We start from the raw sequence: 18,354 nt of genomic DNA on the forward strand, positions 1-18,354 counted from the left end.
GCAAGCATCCTGGCACACATGTCAACAACCCCCGAGGGGTCGCGGATGGTTGCGAGGGTCGGCGCTCGACGCAGGAGGTCGCAAAACGGCACCCGCGCGACCGCCGTCCGCGTACCGAACTGCTGAAAATCGATTAAAGGGTTAAAGGATTTTCCGGGGAAATTCACAACCATTCCTCTTTAAAGATTGGTAGTTTCAAATATGTCGATTATTGTCAATAAAGGGATTTGTCCTTTCGTCAATAAAGTTTTAAAATATGTATATGAACCAGTTTGAAAACAAGGGAAAGTTACCAAAATAGAATTCATATTTCAATGTCAAACGCAGTTTTTAAAGTAAAAATAATAAGGACCACATTGTTACCCTCAGATTTTAAAATTTTAAATTTTAAACCACTAAATTTTTGAAATGTCTGAAACTGGTCTCGACTTGACTCGTCCCGAAGTGGTATCGCTCAAAATGTCCTAAACTGGACTTGACTCGACTCGACGCGTTCGTCCCAACCACTTTTAAATTTAAGGATATCCACCTTTTCAATAATTGAAATTTAAATTACTACTCAAAAGGACCACTTTGCCACCCTCAAATTACAAAAATCTTGAATTAAAACCATCAATGTTTTCAAATGTCCTACACTCGTCTCGACTTGACTCGTCCTTATGAAGGACAGGACAAGTACGCGAGTTTTATTACCGGATTGGAACCGTCCACAACTGGTCCAACTTGACTCGACTCGTCTGACTCGGCCCAACCTGTCCAATTTCTTGGTGGGAACCCGTTGAAACGATACTAGCATAATTTAAAACGCTGTGTTGCGCTCTCAGACTTTTCAAAAAAATCGGATCTTTAAGAAATCGCAGTAATTTTAAAAATGGCCAAATATTCGAAAACTGCACGAAGGTGGGCGTTGCTCCCCAAGAGGCTTCCGCCCAACAGGGCTTCCGCTGGGCCCCGAAAGACGCAATTTAGTAATGTCACAAACCGCACGTTTTTGGACATTTTAAAATTTAATAACTCGGCTCCTAAGGGTTGCACTGCCAAAAACTAATGATTGTTGGACTCATGGTAAAATTCTGCGTCGAATTAATCTAGAATTGGCCACTGCCCGCTTCCACCGCCCAAAAAACCCGCAAAATCTGCGAAAATTAAGTAATTTTTTATTATTCTAAATTATCTTATGGGCAGGAGGGTGATTTTGACTTAATTTCCATTCATTTGAAACCGAAATGCCTGGTTTGGCGCAGAAATTCATTTTTTTGGTAATTTTTTTACCCGGGAAGATAGGGAAACGGTTTGTTCGCGGGGCCCGGCCCTTATTTGACGAGAACGTATATTTGTTGCGTTTCTACGCACAGAGAGTTAGGTGAGTTTGTTTTCTTTCTAATACGCGGCTGACTTGTTATTGCTTGAGATAGTCGATTCGGCAAATAATAATAATATTGGTGCCTCTTTCACGACGCTTGAACAACGAGTTTGCATTCATGCATTCATCGCAGTCGCAACGAGAAATAGATAACCTCGTGTGTGTAATGACGTCACCGTCATAGCGGAAATAGCAGGCCGGCCGCAGACAGCGCGGCGCACGCTCCGAACACCAGATTACGCACTAATAAAAATAAATCGGGATTTTAAAAAAGAAAAGAAATTAGTAAAAGTTTTTCGTTCGGTTAGAGCCTATATGACGAATTCATTTGCTTTTTATAATAGAATGGCAGCCAGACGAGAATACGGTAATTATTTCAATTACTCCGACAGTTGGAATCGAATTTATAGCTCAAATTCTACTATTATTGAAATATTCAACCCCTGCTCTATATCTTTCGTGACTAAAAATGATGCTGGACAAAAAAGGAGCAGACGGACGCAAGATTAATAATTACAGAGCAGAAACTGCCGACGGCATATTTATATTGTGTAGTTGGTTAGATGGGTGAGACACGAAAGAGGGAAACGGCGCTTGTCTTTTGCTCTCAAGAGTTCTTACAAAATAGTCAAATTAATTCCCGCACACAACAAATATGCTCATTCGTTGCACGCAAAGCTTTCACGGCTTTTTTGTGTAGCTTGGTATTTTTTATTTTCAATATAAATGCATTTGTTTCGAAAATGTAGAAAACCCCGCAAAAACGTTTTTGGCAATGCATTGGGTTTTTCCGGTTAAAATGCGGCTGTCCATTTCATATCTATATTAAAATGGAGTTCAATTTTTTTGCCTGTTTAAAAGTTATGTTACACAAAAGACAGTTTCTGTTCAAACTCGAATAATTTTCTCTATATCACAATCACAGCAACAATTTTACCGTTTGTGTCTATTTATTTCCTCGTTTTCAAGGAGAGAGCGAGCGAAATCACTGCTGTTTGATTTTTCCTCTTATCTCCGCCGGCGTGTCCTCAAAATATCAGTGGCGGCTACTTGACTGATTTTATGACAAACCAGAACACGTGATAAAACTACAGCCAACTAAAATTTCGGCGAGTTGGCTCATTTTCCTTTAAGTTGGTCTACAATATTGAAGTTGCTGCATGAATAATTATTAGCACTCTCTTGCAAACAGAGCGAGTGTTTTATACACACGACACTTTTCAGCATTTAAAAAAAGGGAAATTAACCAGCGCATAAAAACTGTCAGATAATTTTCAGAGATTGATTTTGCCAAATTTTGATATATTATTTTGATGTTTTTCTTTTTTCTGAAAATCGAATTTGATATTGATCATGATCGGGCAGTCAAATTAAAATAGCTTTAATTGTGTCAAATCAAAAATTATAAAGCTTTTTTACTGCTGAGACAGACATAAGGGCGGAAAGCGAAAGCGAGCTGGCAACATTTGGCGGGGCCGGCCAAATATACGTCGCCACCCGAATTTTGCGTCACGTCACGTGACTCGATTCGCGAGGCGGATTCAACCGCACGCGGCGGGCGCACTGCACTGCACACCACACAACGATAAGAGGAGCCGCGCGAGTGACACGCCTGGGGTGAGTTCGCTCTCTTGCAATATTTTGGCGGTATGTTGGCGGCTTCAGACTCTTTAAAGTAGTCAAATTCACATACCTTCTTAGGCAACCCTTCTAAAAGCATTTTTATTTCTAAGATAAATAATTTTGTTCTTTAACTCTATCATGTCAAGCCAATTTTCCTGATTTAACATAAAAAAACTTAATGAAACAGTAAAATTAAAATAGGCAAGCAGGAATATAAAAGCTTTTTTTTATTCTTTCGATTCTTCATTCTTGAAATTAAATTAATAAATTAACAAAAGTGCAAGAAAACCCCCACTTTAAAAGCAAAATTTTTAATTTTTGAGCAAACCTTTTTTCTTTTAGTTCTTTTTCTTGAATCGCAATTTCCTGATTTTTTTTATCTAATTCAAAGAATTCCGGTTGTTTGTTTGACGGACGAAAACCTTGTTCCGACTCTCTGGGTGTATACGTCTCGTTCGTCACTATGTGTTCCGAATTTTCTCTAAATTACGGTTCTTTTTGTTCTCGTGCCTCTAGTGAACAGTTCGCAACAGGTTGCAAGCATGACTCCGTTCTTCGTTGTCATTTTCTTGCTCTGCCATTCATCCCTGGCCATTGCCGCGAACTTCACGCAAGTCTTCGCGTGGAATGAAATGGACTTCGAGTGGCCTTCCGAGGCGAGCAGGATACATGCGTTGGAAGATGGAACTTTTAAGCCAGAGAACATTGAACCTCTTTTCATGGCTGTGTACGGAACAAGGATCTTCCTCAGCCTTGAGATATACAATGTTGGCATTCCGGTGTCTCTGGTGTCTTTGCCGACGAGCAGCGCGTCCTCTGCGTCCCCAAAGCTCACTCCATTCCCTTCCTGGGAAATGCATGTAAGTAGAACAAACATGCAATTCGTTTTGTGCATTTCTTTGGGGGAAGTTCTTCTGAGGCTACAAAGAGAAAACAACTGAAAAGAACGCAACCAAGTGGTGTTTGACAAAAATATAATTTATTTAATATTTGTTGAATTTTCTTTCAAAATGTCAAGAATAAATGTTGAACAGTTATGTTCCTTTTTAAATTTATTCATCTGGTTATGGAAAATACGGATAATGGGGAGCAAAATATAACCCTGCAGAGCCATATTATAAAGTTCATTTTAAACTAATTCACGATACTTGATAAATATAGTTTATCTTCACCATAAATTCACTTTTCAACGCAAATAAATTTTTGTGCATTTGATAAAAAAACGATTTGATTATTTAACCCGGATTATTTGGTGGAACGAATATAAATTTGGAAGGAAAACATTACTTATTGAGAGCTTCAGTCGTAAGTTAGGTTAAAACGTACATTTAACTATAAGTTGCAGATGTGCTACTTGTTAAATTGTTTTGCGTCGAAATTCAGAATTTTGAGTTTGACTCGAATCTGTTTTAAAAAAGTCAAAAATTCATCTTTTTTCAGGAACTTGGAAACTGCAACAAGATTGAACGAGCGAAAGGGCTGGAAGTGGATTCTCTTGGAAGGCTGTGGGTGCTCGATGACGGTAGCATAAATTGCAATAGCAAATTATGGATTTTCGACTTATCCAAGAACGACCGAACCAATCTTATTCACCGATTTTTTCTAAAATGGATGCACGACTTCGTTCTTGATGAAACGCCAAACGAAATCTTTGCCTACATCACGCGGTGGATGGAACAAAATATTGTCGTGTTTAGTTCGGACGCAAACAAATCTTGGGTTGTAGAAACGCCAGGAATCAAGGCCTATTCCATTGCCCTGTCCCCTAAAGAGGAACCAAGACAGCTTTACATTAGCAATTCGAACTCCGATGAACTTTATTCAGTTTCCGTTACCGCATTGCGCAACGGATTTCGAACTGCATATCCGAAACTAATCGGAAAATGGACTGAAGAGCCTTACAGAATGCTGATGGACAACCACGGGACCATGTATGCCACCTTTCATAGAGAGAATTTCATACACTCTTGGAACTCCTCCCGGCCATTTCAGGAGCAGCAGCGTATGCATGAGGTTAGTCATCAATTTAAAATAGCATTATTTTTGAGAATAAAAATTTCGATCTAATTTTGCGAAAATCAAGGTCGGGGTTTTCACGACGAGCATTTAGATCCTGTAGTCAAATTTTTTGACCACACTACATCATTCCGCAATCTGCCTGTTCAGATAAGAAATTTTCCGAGTGTTTGTGATTGTGAGCCTTTAAGAGAGTGTGCTCAGCCTGGGCTCACATTTTATTTCGGTTAGGGCAGAGCGGAGGAGAACGAGGGTCAACGGAGTCGTGTAGGGGGTGCTTTCCATATATTTATAGTTGAATCAATAGCATGGAATAAATTTTATTATAAAAAAATAAAAATCCGTAGTTGAACAGTTTGTAACAGGAAACATCTCAAATTAACACGGTCTAAAACTTTTCCATGTTCATGTGAAATGATTTTTATAAAGATATGTCATCAAAAATTAAGCGCGTGTACATAATAATAAATTTCACCGTTTTCACTAGACTCCCACTCAATAATTTTTTATCATCAGGTCGCTGGACTGAATGCTTTTTCGCCGTTTACTTTTGCCTTGGACCAAAATGGATTCCTTTGGGTGACGGTGTTTGAAAGAGATAGAAAGCCGAGACACAAGCTTTTGAAGGCTGCAGTCGGTGCCAAATCCTACACCTACGAGCCCTCGTCGCCAGGTAAGTTTTCTCTGAACGCAGTTCCCCCTCTAACACTTTTCAACGCCAAAAAGAAAGCAAAAATTTAAAATTTCTTAATATTTAAAGCCAGGCCAAGCGAGAGTACTTTTGTATCGATGAGAATATTGCAAAAACCAATAAGAATTAAAAATAATGGCTCGTTGCAGGAAAATTCAGCCTGGGTGGGCATTACTTTATTTTATTTTAAGCCACCCATTTCTAGTTTTCTTTATTTAAGTTACAAAGCGATCGGGCTTATGTTAGAATAAAAGAAAGCATATCGATTTATTCTTTTCGTCCAGTCAGGCCAGCTATTCCAATCACCACTTCCATTTTCCTAAGGATCAAACCATCACCTCTCTATTACTATGTTACACAGAACAATCCGAATTTTTCTATTTCAGAGAAAACTGTAAGAACCATGGTGCAGAAGAACAGCATCCTGAAAGACAAATTGCTCCAATCTAAGCTGTTTAACATCATTCTGATCTGCTCTAACGTGTTCAGCGTCGTCTTGTTGGGTTTGATCATTCTTTGGCTCATCCTGAGAAAGAAGAGAAACAATTCCCTGCCGCAAAACACCAACAAGGCCCTGCAAATGTCTGAGTTCCCTGTAGAGCCAGCCGAATACCACGAAGTCCAAGACGAGGTCTCGAGAGGTGCCGCCGAACCTTCCGCTCCGGAGTATGTTCAGGTCGGCCCCGCAAAAGGACTGTACGAAGAAGTCAAATATATAAACTTGTCCATGTAAAATCAAATATTTTAAACGCCAAGTTAAGAAGCCTGTGTTGTAAAAGCCGCAAAGATTTTGTATTTTCTTTACTTTTTCCACCAATTTTTAAATAACAGGAAAGAGAGAGAAAGCAGCGTGCTGTTGCAGTTGGAAGGAAATGAGTCAAGCGGCGATAAGGAATTTTAATTTACGCGCAGTGATCAATTTTTCTTGCTTTATATTTCTTCAGCAGATGTTACAAATTATTATAAACCATTCATAAAAACACCTTGATAGAGATTAAATACCGCGAAAAACGCAAAATGGAATAAATCTCATGTTTCGAGCAGACAAAAAATATCACACATTAATCTTTAAACCAAATTAAAGTACATAAAATCAAGAAATAATTAATTAAAAAAATCAATGGCAGCTTCTTCACTTTTTCGGCATTTATACATTTTACCAGCACATCTTTTCGCCAGCTGTGCGGATCAAGGTCGATTGCCATTTTCCCCATCCCACCAAAATTAATTAATAACGAAAGCCAGGAAAATTATGAAAACGATTAAAAGCGTTTTAACTTTATATTACATGTTGATTAAACATTTTAATCACCTTCAATTATCATTCATCTTTATTAATTGTGAGTAGATCCAACTAGCGTAGGGTGCAACTTCGGTGTAGCCGCCTGGTAAATAACCGCATTTCACAGCAAACGACGCAATGCCGTACAGACGGCCATCCTTGACCAGGGGACCACCTGAGTCACCCTGAAAGAAGTTTTATTTTATCTTTGACTTAGACACCAGCAAGAAATAAAAATACTATGATTATATTCAATTAATGACCGTCTTTTACGAAGTTTCTGAGCACACCAATCAATTCTTGAGGGTCGAATTAGGTAAAGCGGATGTTTTTCCGACCAAAAAGTGCAGCGCGACGAGCGAACCTTTTTCCCGCCAAAACAATATGAATGCAAAAATGCGCATGCGTCAGAGCTGGCTGGATCTGAAAAAGAAGGCGGTCTCTCTGCAAGTGTTCAAACCAGCTCTGACGCATGCGCACTTCTCGCAAATACGTTCATATTGTTTTGGCGGGAAAAAAGTTCGCTCGTTGCGCTGCACTTTTCGGTCGGAAAAATTATCCATTTTACCTAATTTGACCCTGAAGAATCGGTTGGTGTGCTCAGAAACGTCGTCAAAGACGCGGTCTTTAAAAAAAAAAACTATCCAAATAAATTGTTTACTCACGTAGCAAGTGTCTACTCCTTCCCCACCAGCACAAATGGTGTTCTTATTGATGCCACGACCTGTCGCGGCCGTGTACATTTTGTTGCATATTTCCTTGCTCACGATTCGCACTTGTGCCTTCTGCAGGTTATAGGGTGTCGTGCCACCTGAACGCTGCATTGCCATCAATTTGAAGAGGTTAGAAATCATTTTGTATATGATACGAATGTTTTAAATTACACGAGTGTCTCCCCATCCAGAGACAGTCATGAGCCACCAGTTCTTTACCCTGCCTTCTCCAAACAACACAGGTTGAATATTTTCGCCAAAAGTAAAATATCCATCCAACTAAAAATGCAAAAGTGTGTCAGTCAAGCAGATTAGAGACAGTTAATTATTTTCACCTCCCAAACAGCAATGTCATAGGCTTGGACAATTTTGGACGAAAGATCATAGTTAGGGTGAATTATGATAGAGCGCACGCCAAATCTAATGCCTTCGTTCCGGTAAATCGAGCCGGCGACAACGGAGAGATCCCCGAGACTATGTTTTCTGAAAATTTGTTAATATTCAATGATTGTGCCTAAAGGAGGCTAAAATTTTGAGAGGTTCAAGGCATCTGTCCTGTTATTTTTACAAAAAAGATTAATGTGGAAAGACTAACGAGCAATGTGCAGCTGTGACAATGTGCTTCAAGTAGACTATCGACCCACCGCAAAAGTGGCCGTATCTTTTTATCTGGAGGGACACCTGCCACGGAAATTCGCCTTTGCCTGCATTCGTCCCGCCGATGATTCTGTCCTTAGGGGTCAGCTGCTGGTCAGCAACGAAGGGGTTAGCAGCCACTCTCGCCCATGTACACCCTGGGTGTGATTAATTTAATACGAAAATTAAAGTTTTTTAAATGGTTTCTATACCTGCAAAGAACGCGGCGAAAACAAGCAACAACCGGAGGAAATTCATGTTTGAGCTTCAAATGCCACAGCTAAAGCAGTGATTTAGACTTGATTAATATTTAATGGGCAGGTTTCAAGTGGGAAGCTAAAATGAAGGAGGAAACATATTCCGTAATGGTTTTTTAATATGCTCTTGGCCTACGTTAAATACGAGGAAATAATGTTTGAGTTATTGAGAAAACATCTCATAATTAGTTAATTAAAATTTTAACCTAATATTAGAGACAATTAAATGATAACAAATTTAATTAATTTAGATGTATTTGTACAAAATCAATCATTGGCTCCGCCTCATAAATCATTTTATTCAGCGGGGGTCCAGATATGGCATCCGGTGGAGTATGGCACGAAAATACCGTCGCGTGAAAATTCGCGAAAAGAAGCAAGTTTTCGTCAATATTGTGGCATGCTCTAGCAGTTCCTTGCAATTGGCAAGGAGAAAGAGTCAAATGAAGTTAACATGAAAAGAGCATACCAAAATACCAATGGCTGCATTTTCGGATTATCATCAGGCATGTAAGAAAAACAACTTATTTTTGGTTCTATTATCGCGGAACATTTATTTGTGTTTATTCAATTTCAAGAGTTGATCGTTTACAGCACAAACTTGTTTTTTTGCATCATTTAACGCATCGTCCTAAGGAAAACATTTATGTTTTAAGATTTCCTTATATACTGACGCATACATACACGGCTGCTTAATTTTCGTATTCACTTTCAAATTGAATTATTTCCATAAATCAGCTGTACAAAACATATTCCGCTAAAATTGGATTCAGGTTCAATTTATCCCACTTTTTTCCTTATAGTCCTATAACCTGATGTGTGGGATTTGTTTTTGAATGAGCATTCTTTTGAGTCCTTGTCATTTTTCGGTTGCACACGCTAATACATTTCCACTTTATAACATGACATCTATTAAAGTGTTCCTTCAGCAGTAACTTCCACGCAAATAACTTTGGACAAAGTTTGCATTTGAATGTTTTCTCTCCAGCTGGCAAATGCTTGCGCATGATGTGAACTTCTAAATTACACTTTCGACGTGTAGAGCGTGGACACATATCGCACTTGAACACCTTCACCAGCTTTAGTGGATTTTCCTTGGCCATATCAGCCTTCCGTACACGTACCAGTGTTTTCACTCCTGCGATGTTTTTTAGCTTGAATACAAAGTCCTTTTCTTTTTGGTCATCTGATTTTTGTGCTCTTTTCTCGTGATTATACAAGTGAGTATAAATGTTGCCACATTCCCTGCCATTGCACTCCTCGCAGACGCCCTCCCAATATGTTTTTTTCTCCTGATTCTTATCTGCTTTCCTTTCATTGGCTCTTGTGTTTTTCTTCGCATTCTTTGTATCGGTATTCGGTTTCCTCTTCAGTTTTTGACCTGAATATCCACTTGTAGAGGGTTCTAGAATGTGAAATTTTAATTAATTAAAAATTTAAGAAAAATAAAAAAATGCTTTGAAAATTTGTTATTCAATTTTTCCATCTGCAAATGAATTATTGTAAAGTGGCTACAAGTTTCTTTCTTCTCAGATGAATATAAGGAAATATTTCTCACCGGGTTCAATCCTGCTGACTGAGCCTGCAGATTCAACTGTCGAATCCGAAACTTGATCTTGAATCCCAACACTTTGGCTCACAGAAATATTCTCTAAAACATATTGTTAACTTAATTTATAAAGAGTTCAATGAAATTATTCAATAGAACTAACCTGAAGTGGGACAAAAACCAAAGGAAGAGAGACTAATCGAAGTTATTGGTTCTTGTTCGAATATCTTTGGATGTTCGGGCGGTAAAGCATTCGCGTCCTCCACGACAACCCCGTTTTCATTCGCACGCGGAGCCTGTCTTGCTGTCTGTTCGACTTGCGGCTCATCGGCAGCAGCGTTCACTGCTGCCAAAGTTTCTTCCTTTCCTAGCTGGTCGTTCGCTTCCTTAGAGTTCTGTTCGTCTGGAGGTGGTGATTCCTCATTCAAGCTGAAACAATTATAAAATATCTGAATTCAATTTATCTGAATAAATGCTATTTGGACTTTTTCTTACACATAACAAGCGAAGCAATAGTTGCCGCATTGCTTTTTTTCTGTGCATCCTTTCCTAGTGCATTTGTATTCTGCTTCCATTTTGGCGAGCCCAACTCGACGCGTTTTCCTCCAATCGTAGCCCGTCTGAGAATGAAAAGCTTTGCGGGAGAATATCAGCTCTCTGATTCGGGGGAAAATTCTTGATAATATTTTTTAAAGGTTTTAAATTCTTGGCTCGAATTCCTGGAATCGTTCTCTTCCACAAAATGATGGGACAGATTCGGAAGATGCATCCGAGGACTTTGTTCGGAAAAATACAATAAAAAATCCTGCGTTTTTTATTTTTATCAAGGAATTAAAGTGAACCTAAATTGCAATTTTTGAATTAAATAGTGTATTTCTTCCCATTGCTCGACAGCGTTGCTAAATCGAATCCCATTCCAATAATAATTGCCAGCAAGCAAACGTTGCATTTCAGGGTCAGCAAATTTACTTACCTTGAGGGTAAACCCTTGGGATTTTTAGTGGCCGAGTCTGCGACGTCCTGCCAAAACGGCCTAGTCACAAAGAAAAAGGGATAATAATCCATTTCGCTAAATTGTAAAAATGAAACAAAGAGCAGAGGCTAATGAATAATAATTTATTAGCGAAAATATTTATTAATTTTTATTGTTGAAACAATATTTTTTAAAGAGGCGGTGAGTACATGAGAGACGAGAGAACTGGGGCCTTATATTTGGTGAGGTCGAGCCAAGTACAAACGAAAGAAAAATATCAGTTTTTTTATAAAAATAAGTACACGAGATGGCAATCACGTGTAATTCGGACCAAAAACGCTCGCCAAAAATTCCCCCCTGTTTCCTTTTGCTCGTTAATTGGCAACTGCGATAAACTAAGAAACAACGATCACCAAAGATTATATCTCAAAACTTTAGAGAAAAAAAGCAATTTAGTCTAGAAAGTATCCCATTTAATTTTTAATTAAAAAATATCAGACAAAAGGCAAATGAACTTGACATGAAAAGAGCATATCAAAATACCAATGGCTGCATTTTCGGATTTTCTTCAGGCTTGTAAGAAAAAAATTATTTTTAGTTCTATTGCTGCGGAACGTCTATATGTGTTTATTCAATTTCAAGAGTTGATCGTTTACAGCACAAACTGGTTTTTTGCATCATTTTACGCATCGCCCTAAGGAAAACATTTATTTTTTCAGATTTCCTTATATACCGACGCATACATTCACGGCTGTTTAATTTTCGTAATCACTTTCAAATTGAATTATTTCCATAAATCAGCTGTACAAAACATTCCGCTAAAATTGGATTCAGGTTCAATTTATCCCACTTTTTTCCTTATAGTCTAATAACCTGATGTGTGGGATTTGTTTTTGAATGAGCATTCTTTTGACTCCTTGTCATTTTTCGGTTGCACACGCCAACACATTTCCACTTTATAACATGACAGCTATCAATATGTTCCTTCAGCAATAACTTCCACGCAAATAACTTTGGACAAAGTTTGCATTTGAATGTTTTCTCTCCAGCTGGCAAATGCTTGCGCATGATGTGAACTTGTAAATTATACTTTTTACGTGCAGAGCATGGACACATATCGCACTTGAACACCGAAATTTGCTCTTGAATAGCAATTTGGCTCATAGAAATGCCCTCTAAAATATTATTTTCAATTAATCTACAAAAAGTTCAATAAATTCAGTCAATTTAGAGCTAACCTGAAGCAGAACAAACACGAAAGTAATTTAAACTAGCCGTAGTTGGTTCTTGTTCGAGTATCGTTGGATTTTCGGGCGGTAAAGCAATCACGACAACCAAGTTTTCATCTGCACGCGGATGTTCGACTTGCTGCTCATCATAGACAGCCACGCTCACTGATGCCAAAGTTTCTTCCGATTGTTCAGAATTCCGTTCATCTGGAGGTGGTGAATCCTCCAAATTCCACTCACTAATGCTGAAACAAGAATCTGACGTTAATTTATCTGAATAAATAAAAGCGCTTGACTTTTTCTTACACAAAACAATTGGCACCATCGTGGACGAATTCGTCATCTTCTATTCCGCCACTACCGCGTGTTCCTTTTGCTTCCATTGTGCTGAGCTCCAGTTGACGTTTTCCTTCAAAAGTTGCTCGTCTGAGAATGAAAATCTTTGCTCGCTTTGATCCGGGGGAATATTCTTGATATTTCTCAAAGGTTTGACTTTTTCAGACTCGAATTCCTGGAAACGTTCTCATCCACAAAAATTGGGATGAAAAATTCCTATTCATGAGCCTCTCTTTCTAAAGAAATGCCTCATTCCTGCATAGACAGCTCCATTCAGCCTAAATGAAGGCACGTAGCGACTTCTCTCGGCTCCGGACTTTATTCTCACAGTTCAATCTGTGATTAAGCGCGCAGTTTGAGCACTTAAAAATGGAACCAAGACAAACAATTTATAAAAAATAATTTCAGCTATACTTTTTTGATCACATTGTAAGGATTTGATAAGATTTTATTAATTCAATTATTAAGAAAAAGCGTGCGCTAAGTTCATCTCTTTGCATTCCATTTGTCTCCTGCAAGGCCTTTTTAGCTTTCAAACGGTTAATTGAGATCTATACAAAAATCAAAATATTCTTCACGCCCTTTGATGAGGAAGGAAAAAAGTGAGATGCAATCTTTACTTTGGTCTTATAAAACAATCAAAGATATTGTAGATTTGAAAAAAATACAAGTCAGGAAACCACCCACAGCCTTCCAATGGAGTCCACTTCCAGCCCTTTTGCTTCTTCAATTTTGTTGCAGTGTCCAAATTCCTGCAAAAATAGGAATTGGTTTTTTTTTTAAAAGCAGAGTCAAACTCAAAATTTTGTGGATTTCGACGCAGTGGCACATCTGCAACTTTTATTTTTATGCTTCCAAAATCGTTTCTGTTCCACCAAATAATTCAGATCGATTTTTTTGTCAATGCACATAAATTGATTTGTGTCGAAAAGGAAAAGCGATTGCAAAACGTTTTTAAAATTCCTATTTATCAATTCAAATACCGAATTGGGAGTACAGCAAATCAAATATGCTTCTTCTTTGTAGTTTCAGAATATTGAAAAAAACATTCCCTTTCGCTACTTACTTGCATTTCCCACGAAGGGAATAGAGTAAGTTTCGGGGATGCAGAGGACGCGCTGCTCGTCGGCAAAGACACCAGAGTCACCGGAATGCCATCATAGTATCTATCAAGGCTGAGGAAGATCCTTGTTTCGTACACAGCCATGTAAATAGGTTGAATATTCTGTGGTTTGAAAGTTCCATCTCCCTCCGACGGCCACTCGTAGTCCCAATCATCGGGCCACTCAAACACCTGAGTGAAGTTAACGGCCGTGGCCAGGGAAGAAAGGCCGAGAAAGAACAATGCACAAAAGGACGGAACCATCCTTCCAGCCTCTTCCAAACTGTTCACTATAAAGGCACGAAAACAAAAAGAGAAAATTCGGAACATTTAGTGACCAACGAGACTCACAACCTTTGAGAGTCGAATTGCTTTGGAACAAAACATGTTTTTTTTCCGTCGAACCACACAGCCAAAATTCTCAGTAATAAAAAATTATGTGATTGCGATTGAAGAAAAATAAATAAATAAGAAGTTTGCGAAAAAAAAGTTGAGTTTTCATGCACTTTTGTTAAATTTTTAATTTAATTTCGAGAACGAGGTTTCAAAAAAAAATAAAATGCTTCTATATTCTCGTTTCTTGTCAATTTATATTTTACCGTTTTTCTGTTTTAAGAAAGTAGGAAAATAAATTAAATTTTATTGAAAAAGATTATTGCTGAGATTTCTAAATAAAATTATTTCTCTTTGCGATGGTTACAAGCTTTTAGAAGCATTCCTTAAGAAGTTATTTATATTTTACTGTACTTTAAAGAGTCTTAATTCGCCAATAAATAGTACAAATCATAGCAAGAGAGCCAACTCACCCCGGGTGTGTCACTTTCACGGCTCCTCTTCTTTTTGTGTGCTGTTGCTGTGCTGTGCACCGGCTTTGGCCTCGCGAGCCGAGTCACGTGATGGACCAATAGATAGACGTTTCGTGCGGTGACGTCATTTTGACCCCGCAAGAGATCACCAGCTCGCTTTCGCTCTCGTGTCAGTCTCAGCAGTAAAAAAGCTCGCGCCGGATAGTTACGGGTTTCGAGGGAAAAACTCGTTCTTTAAAATTGAAAGTGAGATTTTTCCAACAATAACGGTTTCAAATTATAGGACTCTCGGAACGTGATAGATGCAATTTTTGAAGCGCTTGCTATATGCCTTGTAATTGTTCTTACAAATGGGATATAAAATTCGCTGGAGCGTTGACATGCATTTTAAATAAATATTAATTTTGTACCTTGACGATTTACAGGCTATTTTGAAATAATACAAATTATAGAATATTGAAACTTGATGATTTATTAATGTTACAAAGAATCTTCATCGCAATGAATAGGAAAGAGGTTTCTTCTATTCTTTCATGAATATGCACAATCAAGGAACCACACAACACACTTCTCAAAATATCAAAAAAAGCCCGGTACAAAACGACTACAAAAAAGCCACGGAAAAGAGGAAAACGAAGAATATTCTGCTTTGGGCGGCGTGTTCCGCAACGTATTTCTCTCCACCACTTGAACCATCTATTCTGAAATTGAGGTGAAAATTTTGTGAGTTAAATAAATTCCTTGGTTATTGTAATAGTTATTAAAAAAAACTTAAAAATAAGCAGTTGCAAAATAATAATCACACTATATCTGGCTTTAGAAGAATGAAAAGAAAAATGAATTTTTGGTCTTTAAAACTGCTTTCAGAGGAAACTTACTTGGCGAGTCATCGACTGCAGCCTTGAAAAGCCTGAGTTTTTGCACACTTTCAGCGTCAAACACCGTCATCCAAAGAGTTTCACTTTGGTCCAAGCCAAAAGTAAACGGCCAATAAAGAATCCGCACAGTGACCTACAACCAAGCGCAATAAACCGACTCAATGATTTTAAATTAGTGAGTAGAAGTTTAGTGAAAACGGGTAAATTTGTTATTGAAAAATGCAGCAGGATTAAAATTTATTTTGTGTTTAGATATATTTTTTCACTTTTTCATTTCCTGATGGCTAAACAATAATTTAAACTAATTTCCACCTACTACTAAAGAGGTTTTCCGATTTTCCCTCTAGTTTTAAGTTGTTTGATGAGGGGCCGAAATAGATCTTATATTGAAATTAACAAAAATTATCCAAATGAGTTACAGTAAGTGCAAGCTCGACTCTGGCAAAATTAGAACGTAATTATTTATTCTGTTCTCAAATGGTGTCCTACCTCATGAAAACGCTGCTCTTCGAATGGTTGGGAAGTATTCCAAGAGTTAATATAGTTCTTTCCCCAAAAGGCGGCATGCAAGGTCCCGTGGTTGTCCATCAGCATTCTATACGAATCAGTTGCAGTCCATTTGCCGATTAATTTCGGATTCGCAGTTGGAGTTCCTTTGCGAAGTGCGTCAACGGAAATTGAATAAAGTTCATTGGAGTTCCATTTGCTGAGGTAAAGCTGTTTCGGTTCCTCCTTACTCTTAGGAGATAGGGCAATGGATAAAACCTCGATTCCTGGCGTTTCCACCATCCAAGATTGATTTCTATCCAAACTAAAAACGACAATGTGTCGTTGACGCCTCCGCGAGATGTAGGCCCTGGTTCCATTGCGCGTTTCGTCGAGCACCAAATCGTTCACGTAAAAGCGAAAAGAAAATCGATGAATGAGTTCGGTGTGATTGTTGTTGAAAATCCATAGTTTGGCAGTGCAATTGGTATTGGTGCTACCCTCGTCGAGAACCCACAGCATGCCTGAAGAATCCACTTCCAGGCCTGTTGCTTCTTCAATTTTGTCGCAGTCACCATAGCCCTGCAAAAAGAAGTAAATAAATTTAATCATTTCAGTTATTTCCCAGCGAATGATGCTCTTTCTAGGTTCAGAAGAACTTTCCCCATATAAATGCACAAAACGAGTAGCATTTATTTTGAGTTACTTACATGCATGTCCCACGAAGGGAATGGAGTGAGTTTCGGGGACGCAGAGGACGCGCTGCTCGTCGACAAAGAAACCAGAGTCACCGGAATGCCATTAGAAAAATGCAGACTGAGAAAGATCCTTGTTCCGAACACAGCCATGAAGCGAACTTTAATATTCTGTGGTTTGTAAGTTCCGTTTTCAATGGCCTGTGTCCTGCTTGCCTCGGAGGGCCACTCGTAGTCCAATTCATTCCACTGGTATACTAGATTGAAGTTGGCGGCCGTGGCCAGGGATGAAATAAGGCAGAGCAAGAAAATGGGAACCAAGAACGGAGTCATGCTTCCAGCTTCTTCAAACTAATCAGAAAAGGCAAACAAACGAATGAACGCAACCATTATTATTTCGTGAAGTTTTTATATCTTACTGTTTTTCCGTTTTTAAAATCGTTCAAAATAAATTTATTTAAAAAATAAAAGGCTTTTAAATAAATAAAATTATTTCGCTTTGCTATATATGGTTGCATTTTAAAAGAAGTGTTCCTTAATACGTTGACAGTACTTTTGAGAGTCTCAAGGCGCCGCTGGTAAATATACAAAATATTGGAAGAGAGCGTGTACTCACCCCTGGCGTGCCTCTCTCGCGGCTCCTCTCCTCGTTGTGTGTGCTGTTGCTGTGCAGAGCGCCGGGCGGTGGCCTCCACCTCGCGAATCGAGTGACGCAAAAAAGGCAATTCATATGTGGTGACGTAATTGACCCCGTAAAAGATTGCCAGCAGTAAAAAAGCTCATGCAGCACGTTTCTATTCAAATTTGAATTGACATAATTAAAGCTTCTTAATTCGATTGTTTAAATAATCATGCTTTTGATTCATTTCTGTTTTATCTGACTTGTAGTTTTGACTGCGGAATATGAAAATTTGCTCTGATGAATCATATTTTTCAGCCATGACCTGGTTCATCGGCCGCACAACAGCGGAAGCTTTTCCAACAAACAGTGGCAGCAGACCTCTGGCCGCCAATTCAGCATCCGCTAAACTGTAGCATCGAGCACCGCGAGAACCAGTATTTTGTCAGCTTTCTGTCACAGTTCAGGTTCGGTTTAAACAGCTGCCGAACGAAAACTCTAAAACTTCAATCGTAATTTACAGGTTTCTTACTATAATTGCATTTTTACTAAATTTATTCTTTACAAAATCAATATAAAAATTTAAATTGTATAATTTGCTTTTCAATTTCCAGAAAGATGCCCTGGAGGAACCTCCTATCTCTGCTTATCCTGTTTCACCTGGCAGCAGCGCTCAGCACAAAGAAGCAGGTTCTAGAAGAAAATAAAAATCTTATACACTTAATTTTTGATAATTTTATTTTAAATATCAGGAGGTAACACCCGTGAAAAATGAAAAAGCGGTTTTACAGTCAGCCAACCTGAGACCAACTGGTAAATTTTGTGTTCAGTAAAATAACGGAAATTTTTAAATCATTTTTCAAGCAATCGGGAACAAATTATTAACCAAGCGGCGAGAATTCATCGAGAATTGCTGCAGCAACACGCGGTGCGACTCTCCCAGCAACACGACTCTCGCCGCTATTAAGGCCAGCAAAGTGGTTTTACTGACCACCCTGGCAGGCACCGCGGACCCTGAAACAACTGCCCTTCTTGCTGAGAGCAGCAACATTTCCACGACAATGATAGAAACCTCGTCGACCATTACAACAACACCAGTA

The 18,354-nt window shown here is 38.6% G+C and overlaps 2 protein-coding genes across 2 annotated transcripts; both read right to left on the bottom strand.

Moving 5' to 3' along the window:
- Window positions 1-13,339: 13,339 nt before the first annotated feature.
- Window positions 13,340-14,034, bottom strand: LOC135937372 (protein yellow-like). Its single transcript, XM_065480522.1, has 2 exons — window positions 13,735-14,034; window positions 13,340-13,420 (listed from the first exon to the last, which is right to left on the bottom strand). Exons 1-2 carry the CDS (start codon window positions 14,032-14,034, stop codon window positions 13,340-13,342), a joined length of 381 nt encoding a protein of 126 aa, XP_065336594.1.
- A 999-nt stretch (window positions 14,035-15,033) lies between these two features.
- LOC135937736 (protein yellow-like) lies at window positions 15,034-16,974 on the bottom strand. Its single transcript, XM_065480944.1, has 4 exons — window positions 16,651-16,974; window positions 15,944-16,522; window positions 15,455-15,587; window positions 15,034-15,277 (listed from the first exon to the last, which is right to left on the bottom strand). Exons 1-4 carry the CDS (start codon window positions 16,966-16,968, stop codon window positions 15,273-15,275), a joined length of 1,035 nt encoding a protein of 344 aa, XP_065337016.1. The 5' UTR covers window positions 16,969-16,974; the 3' UTR covers window positions 15,034-15,272.
- Window positions 16,975-18,354: the final 1,380 nt, after the last annotated feature.

This window comes from Cloeon dipterum, chromosome 2 (assembly GCF_949628265.1).
Source record: "Cloeon dipterum chromosome 2, ieCloDipt1.1, whole genome shotgun sequence".
In the NCBI taxonomy this organism is placed as follows: Eukaryota; Metazoa; Arthropoda; class Insecta; order Ephemeroptera; family Baetidae; genus Cloeon; species Cloeon dipterum.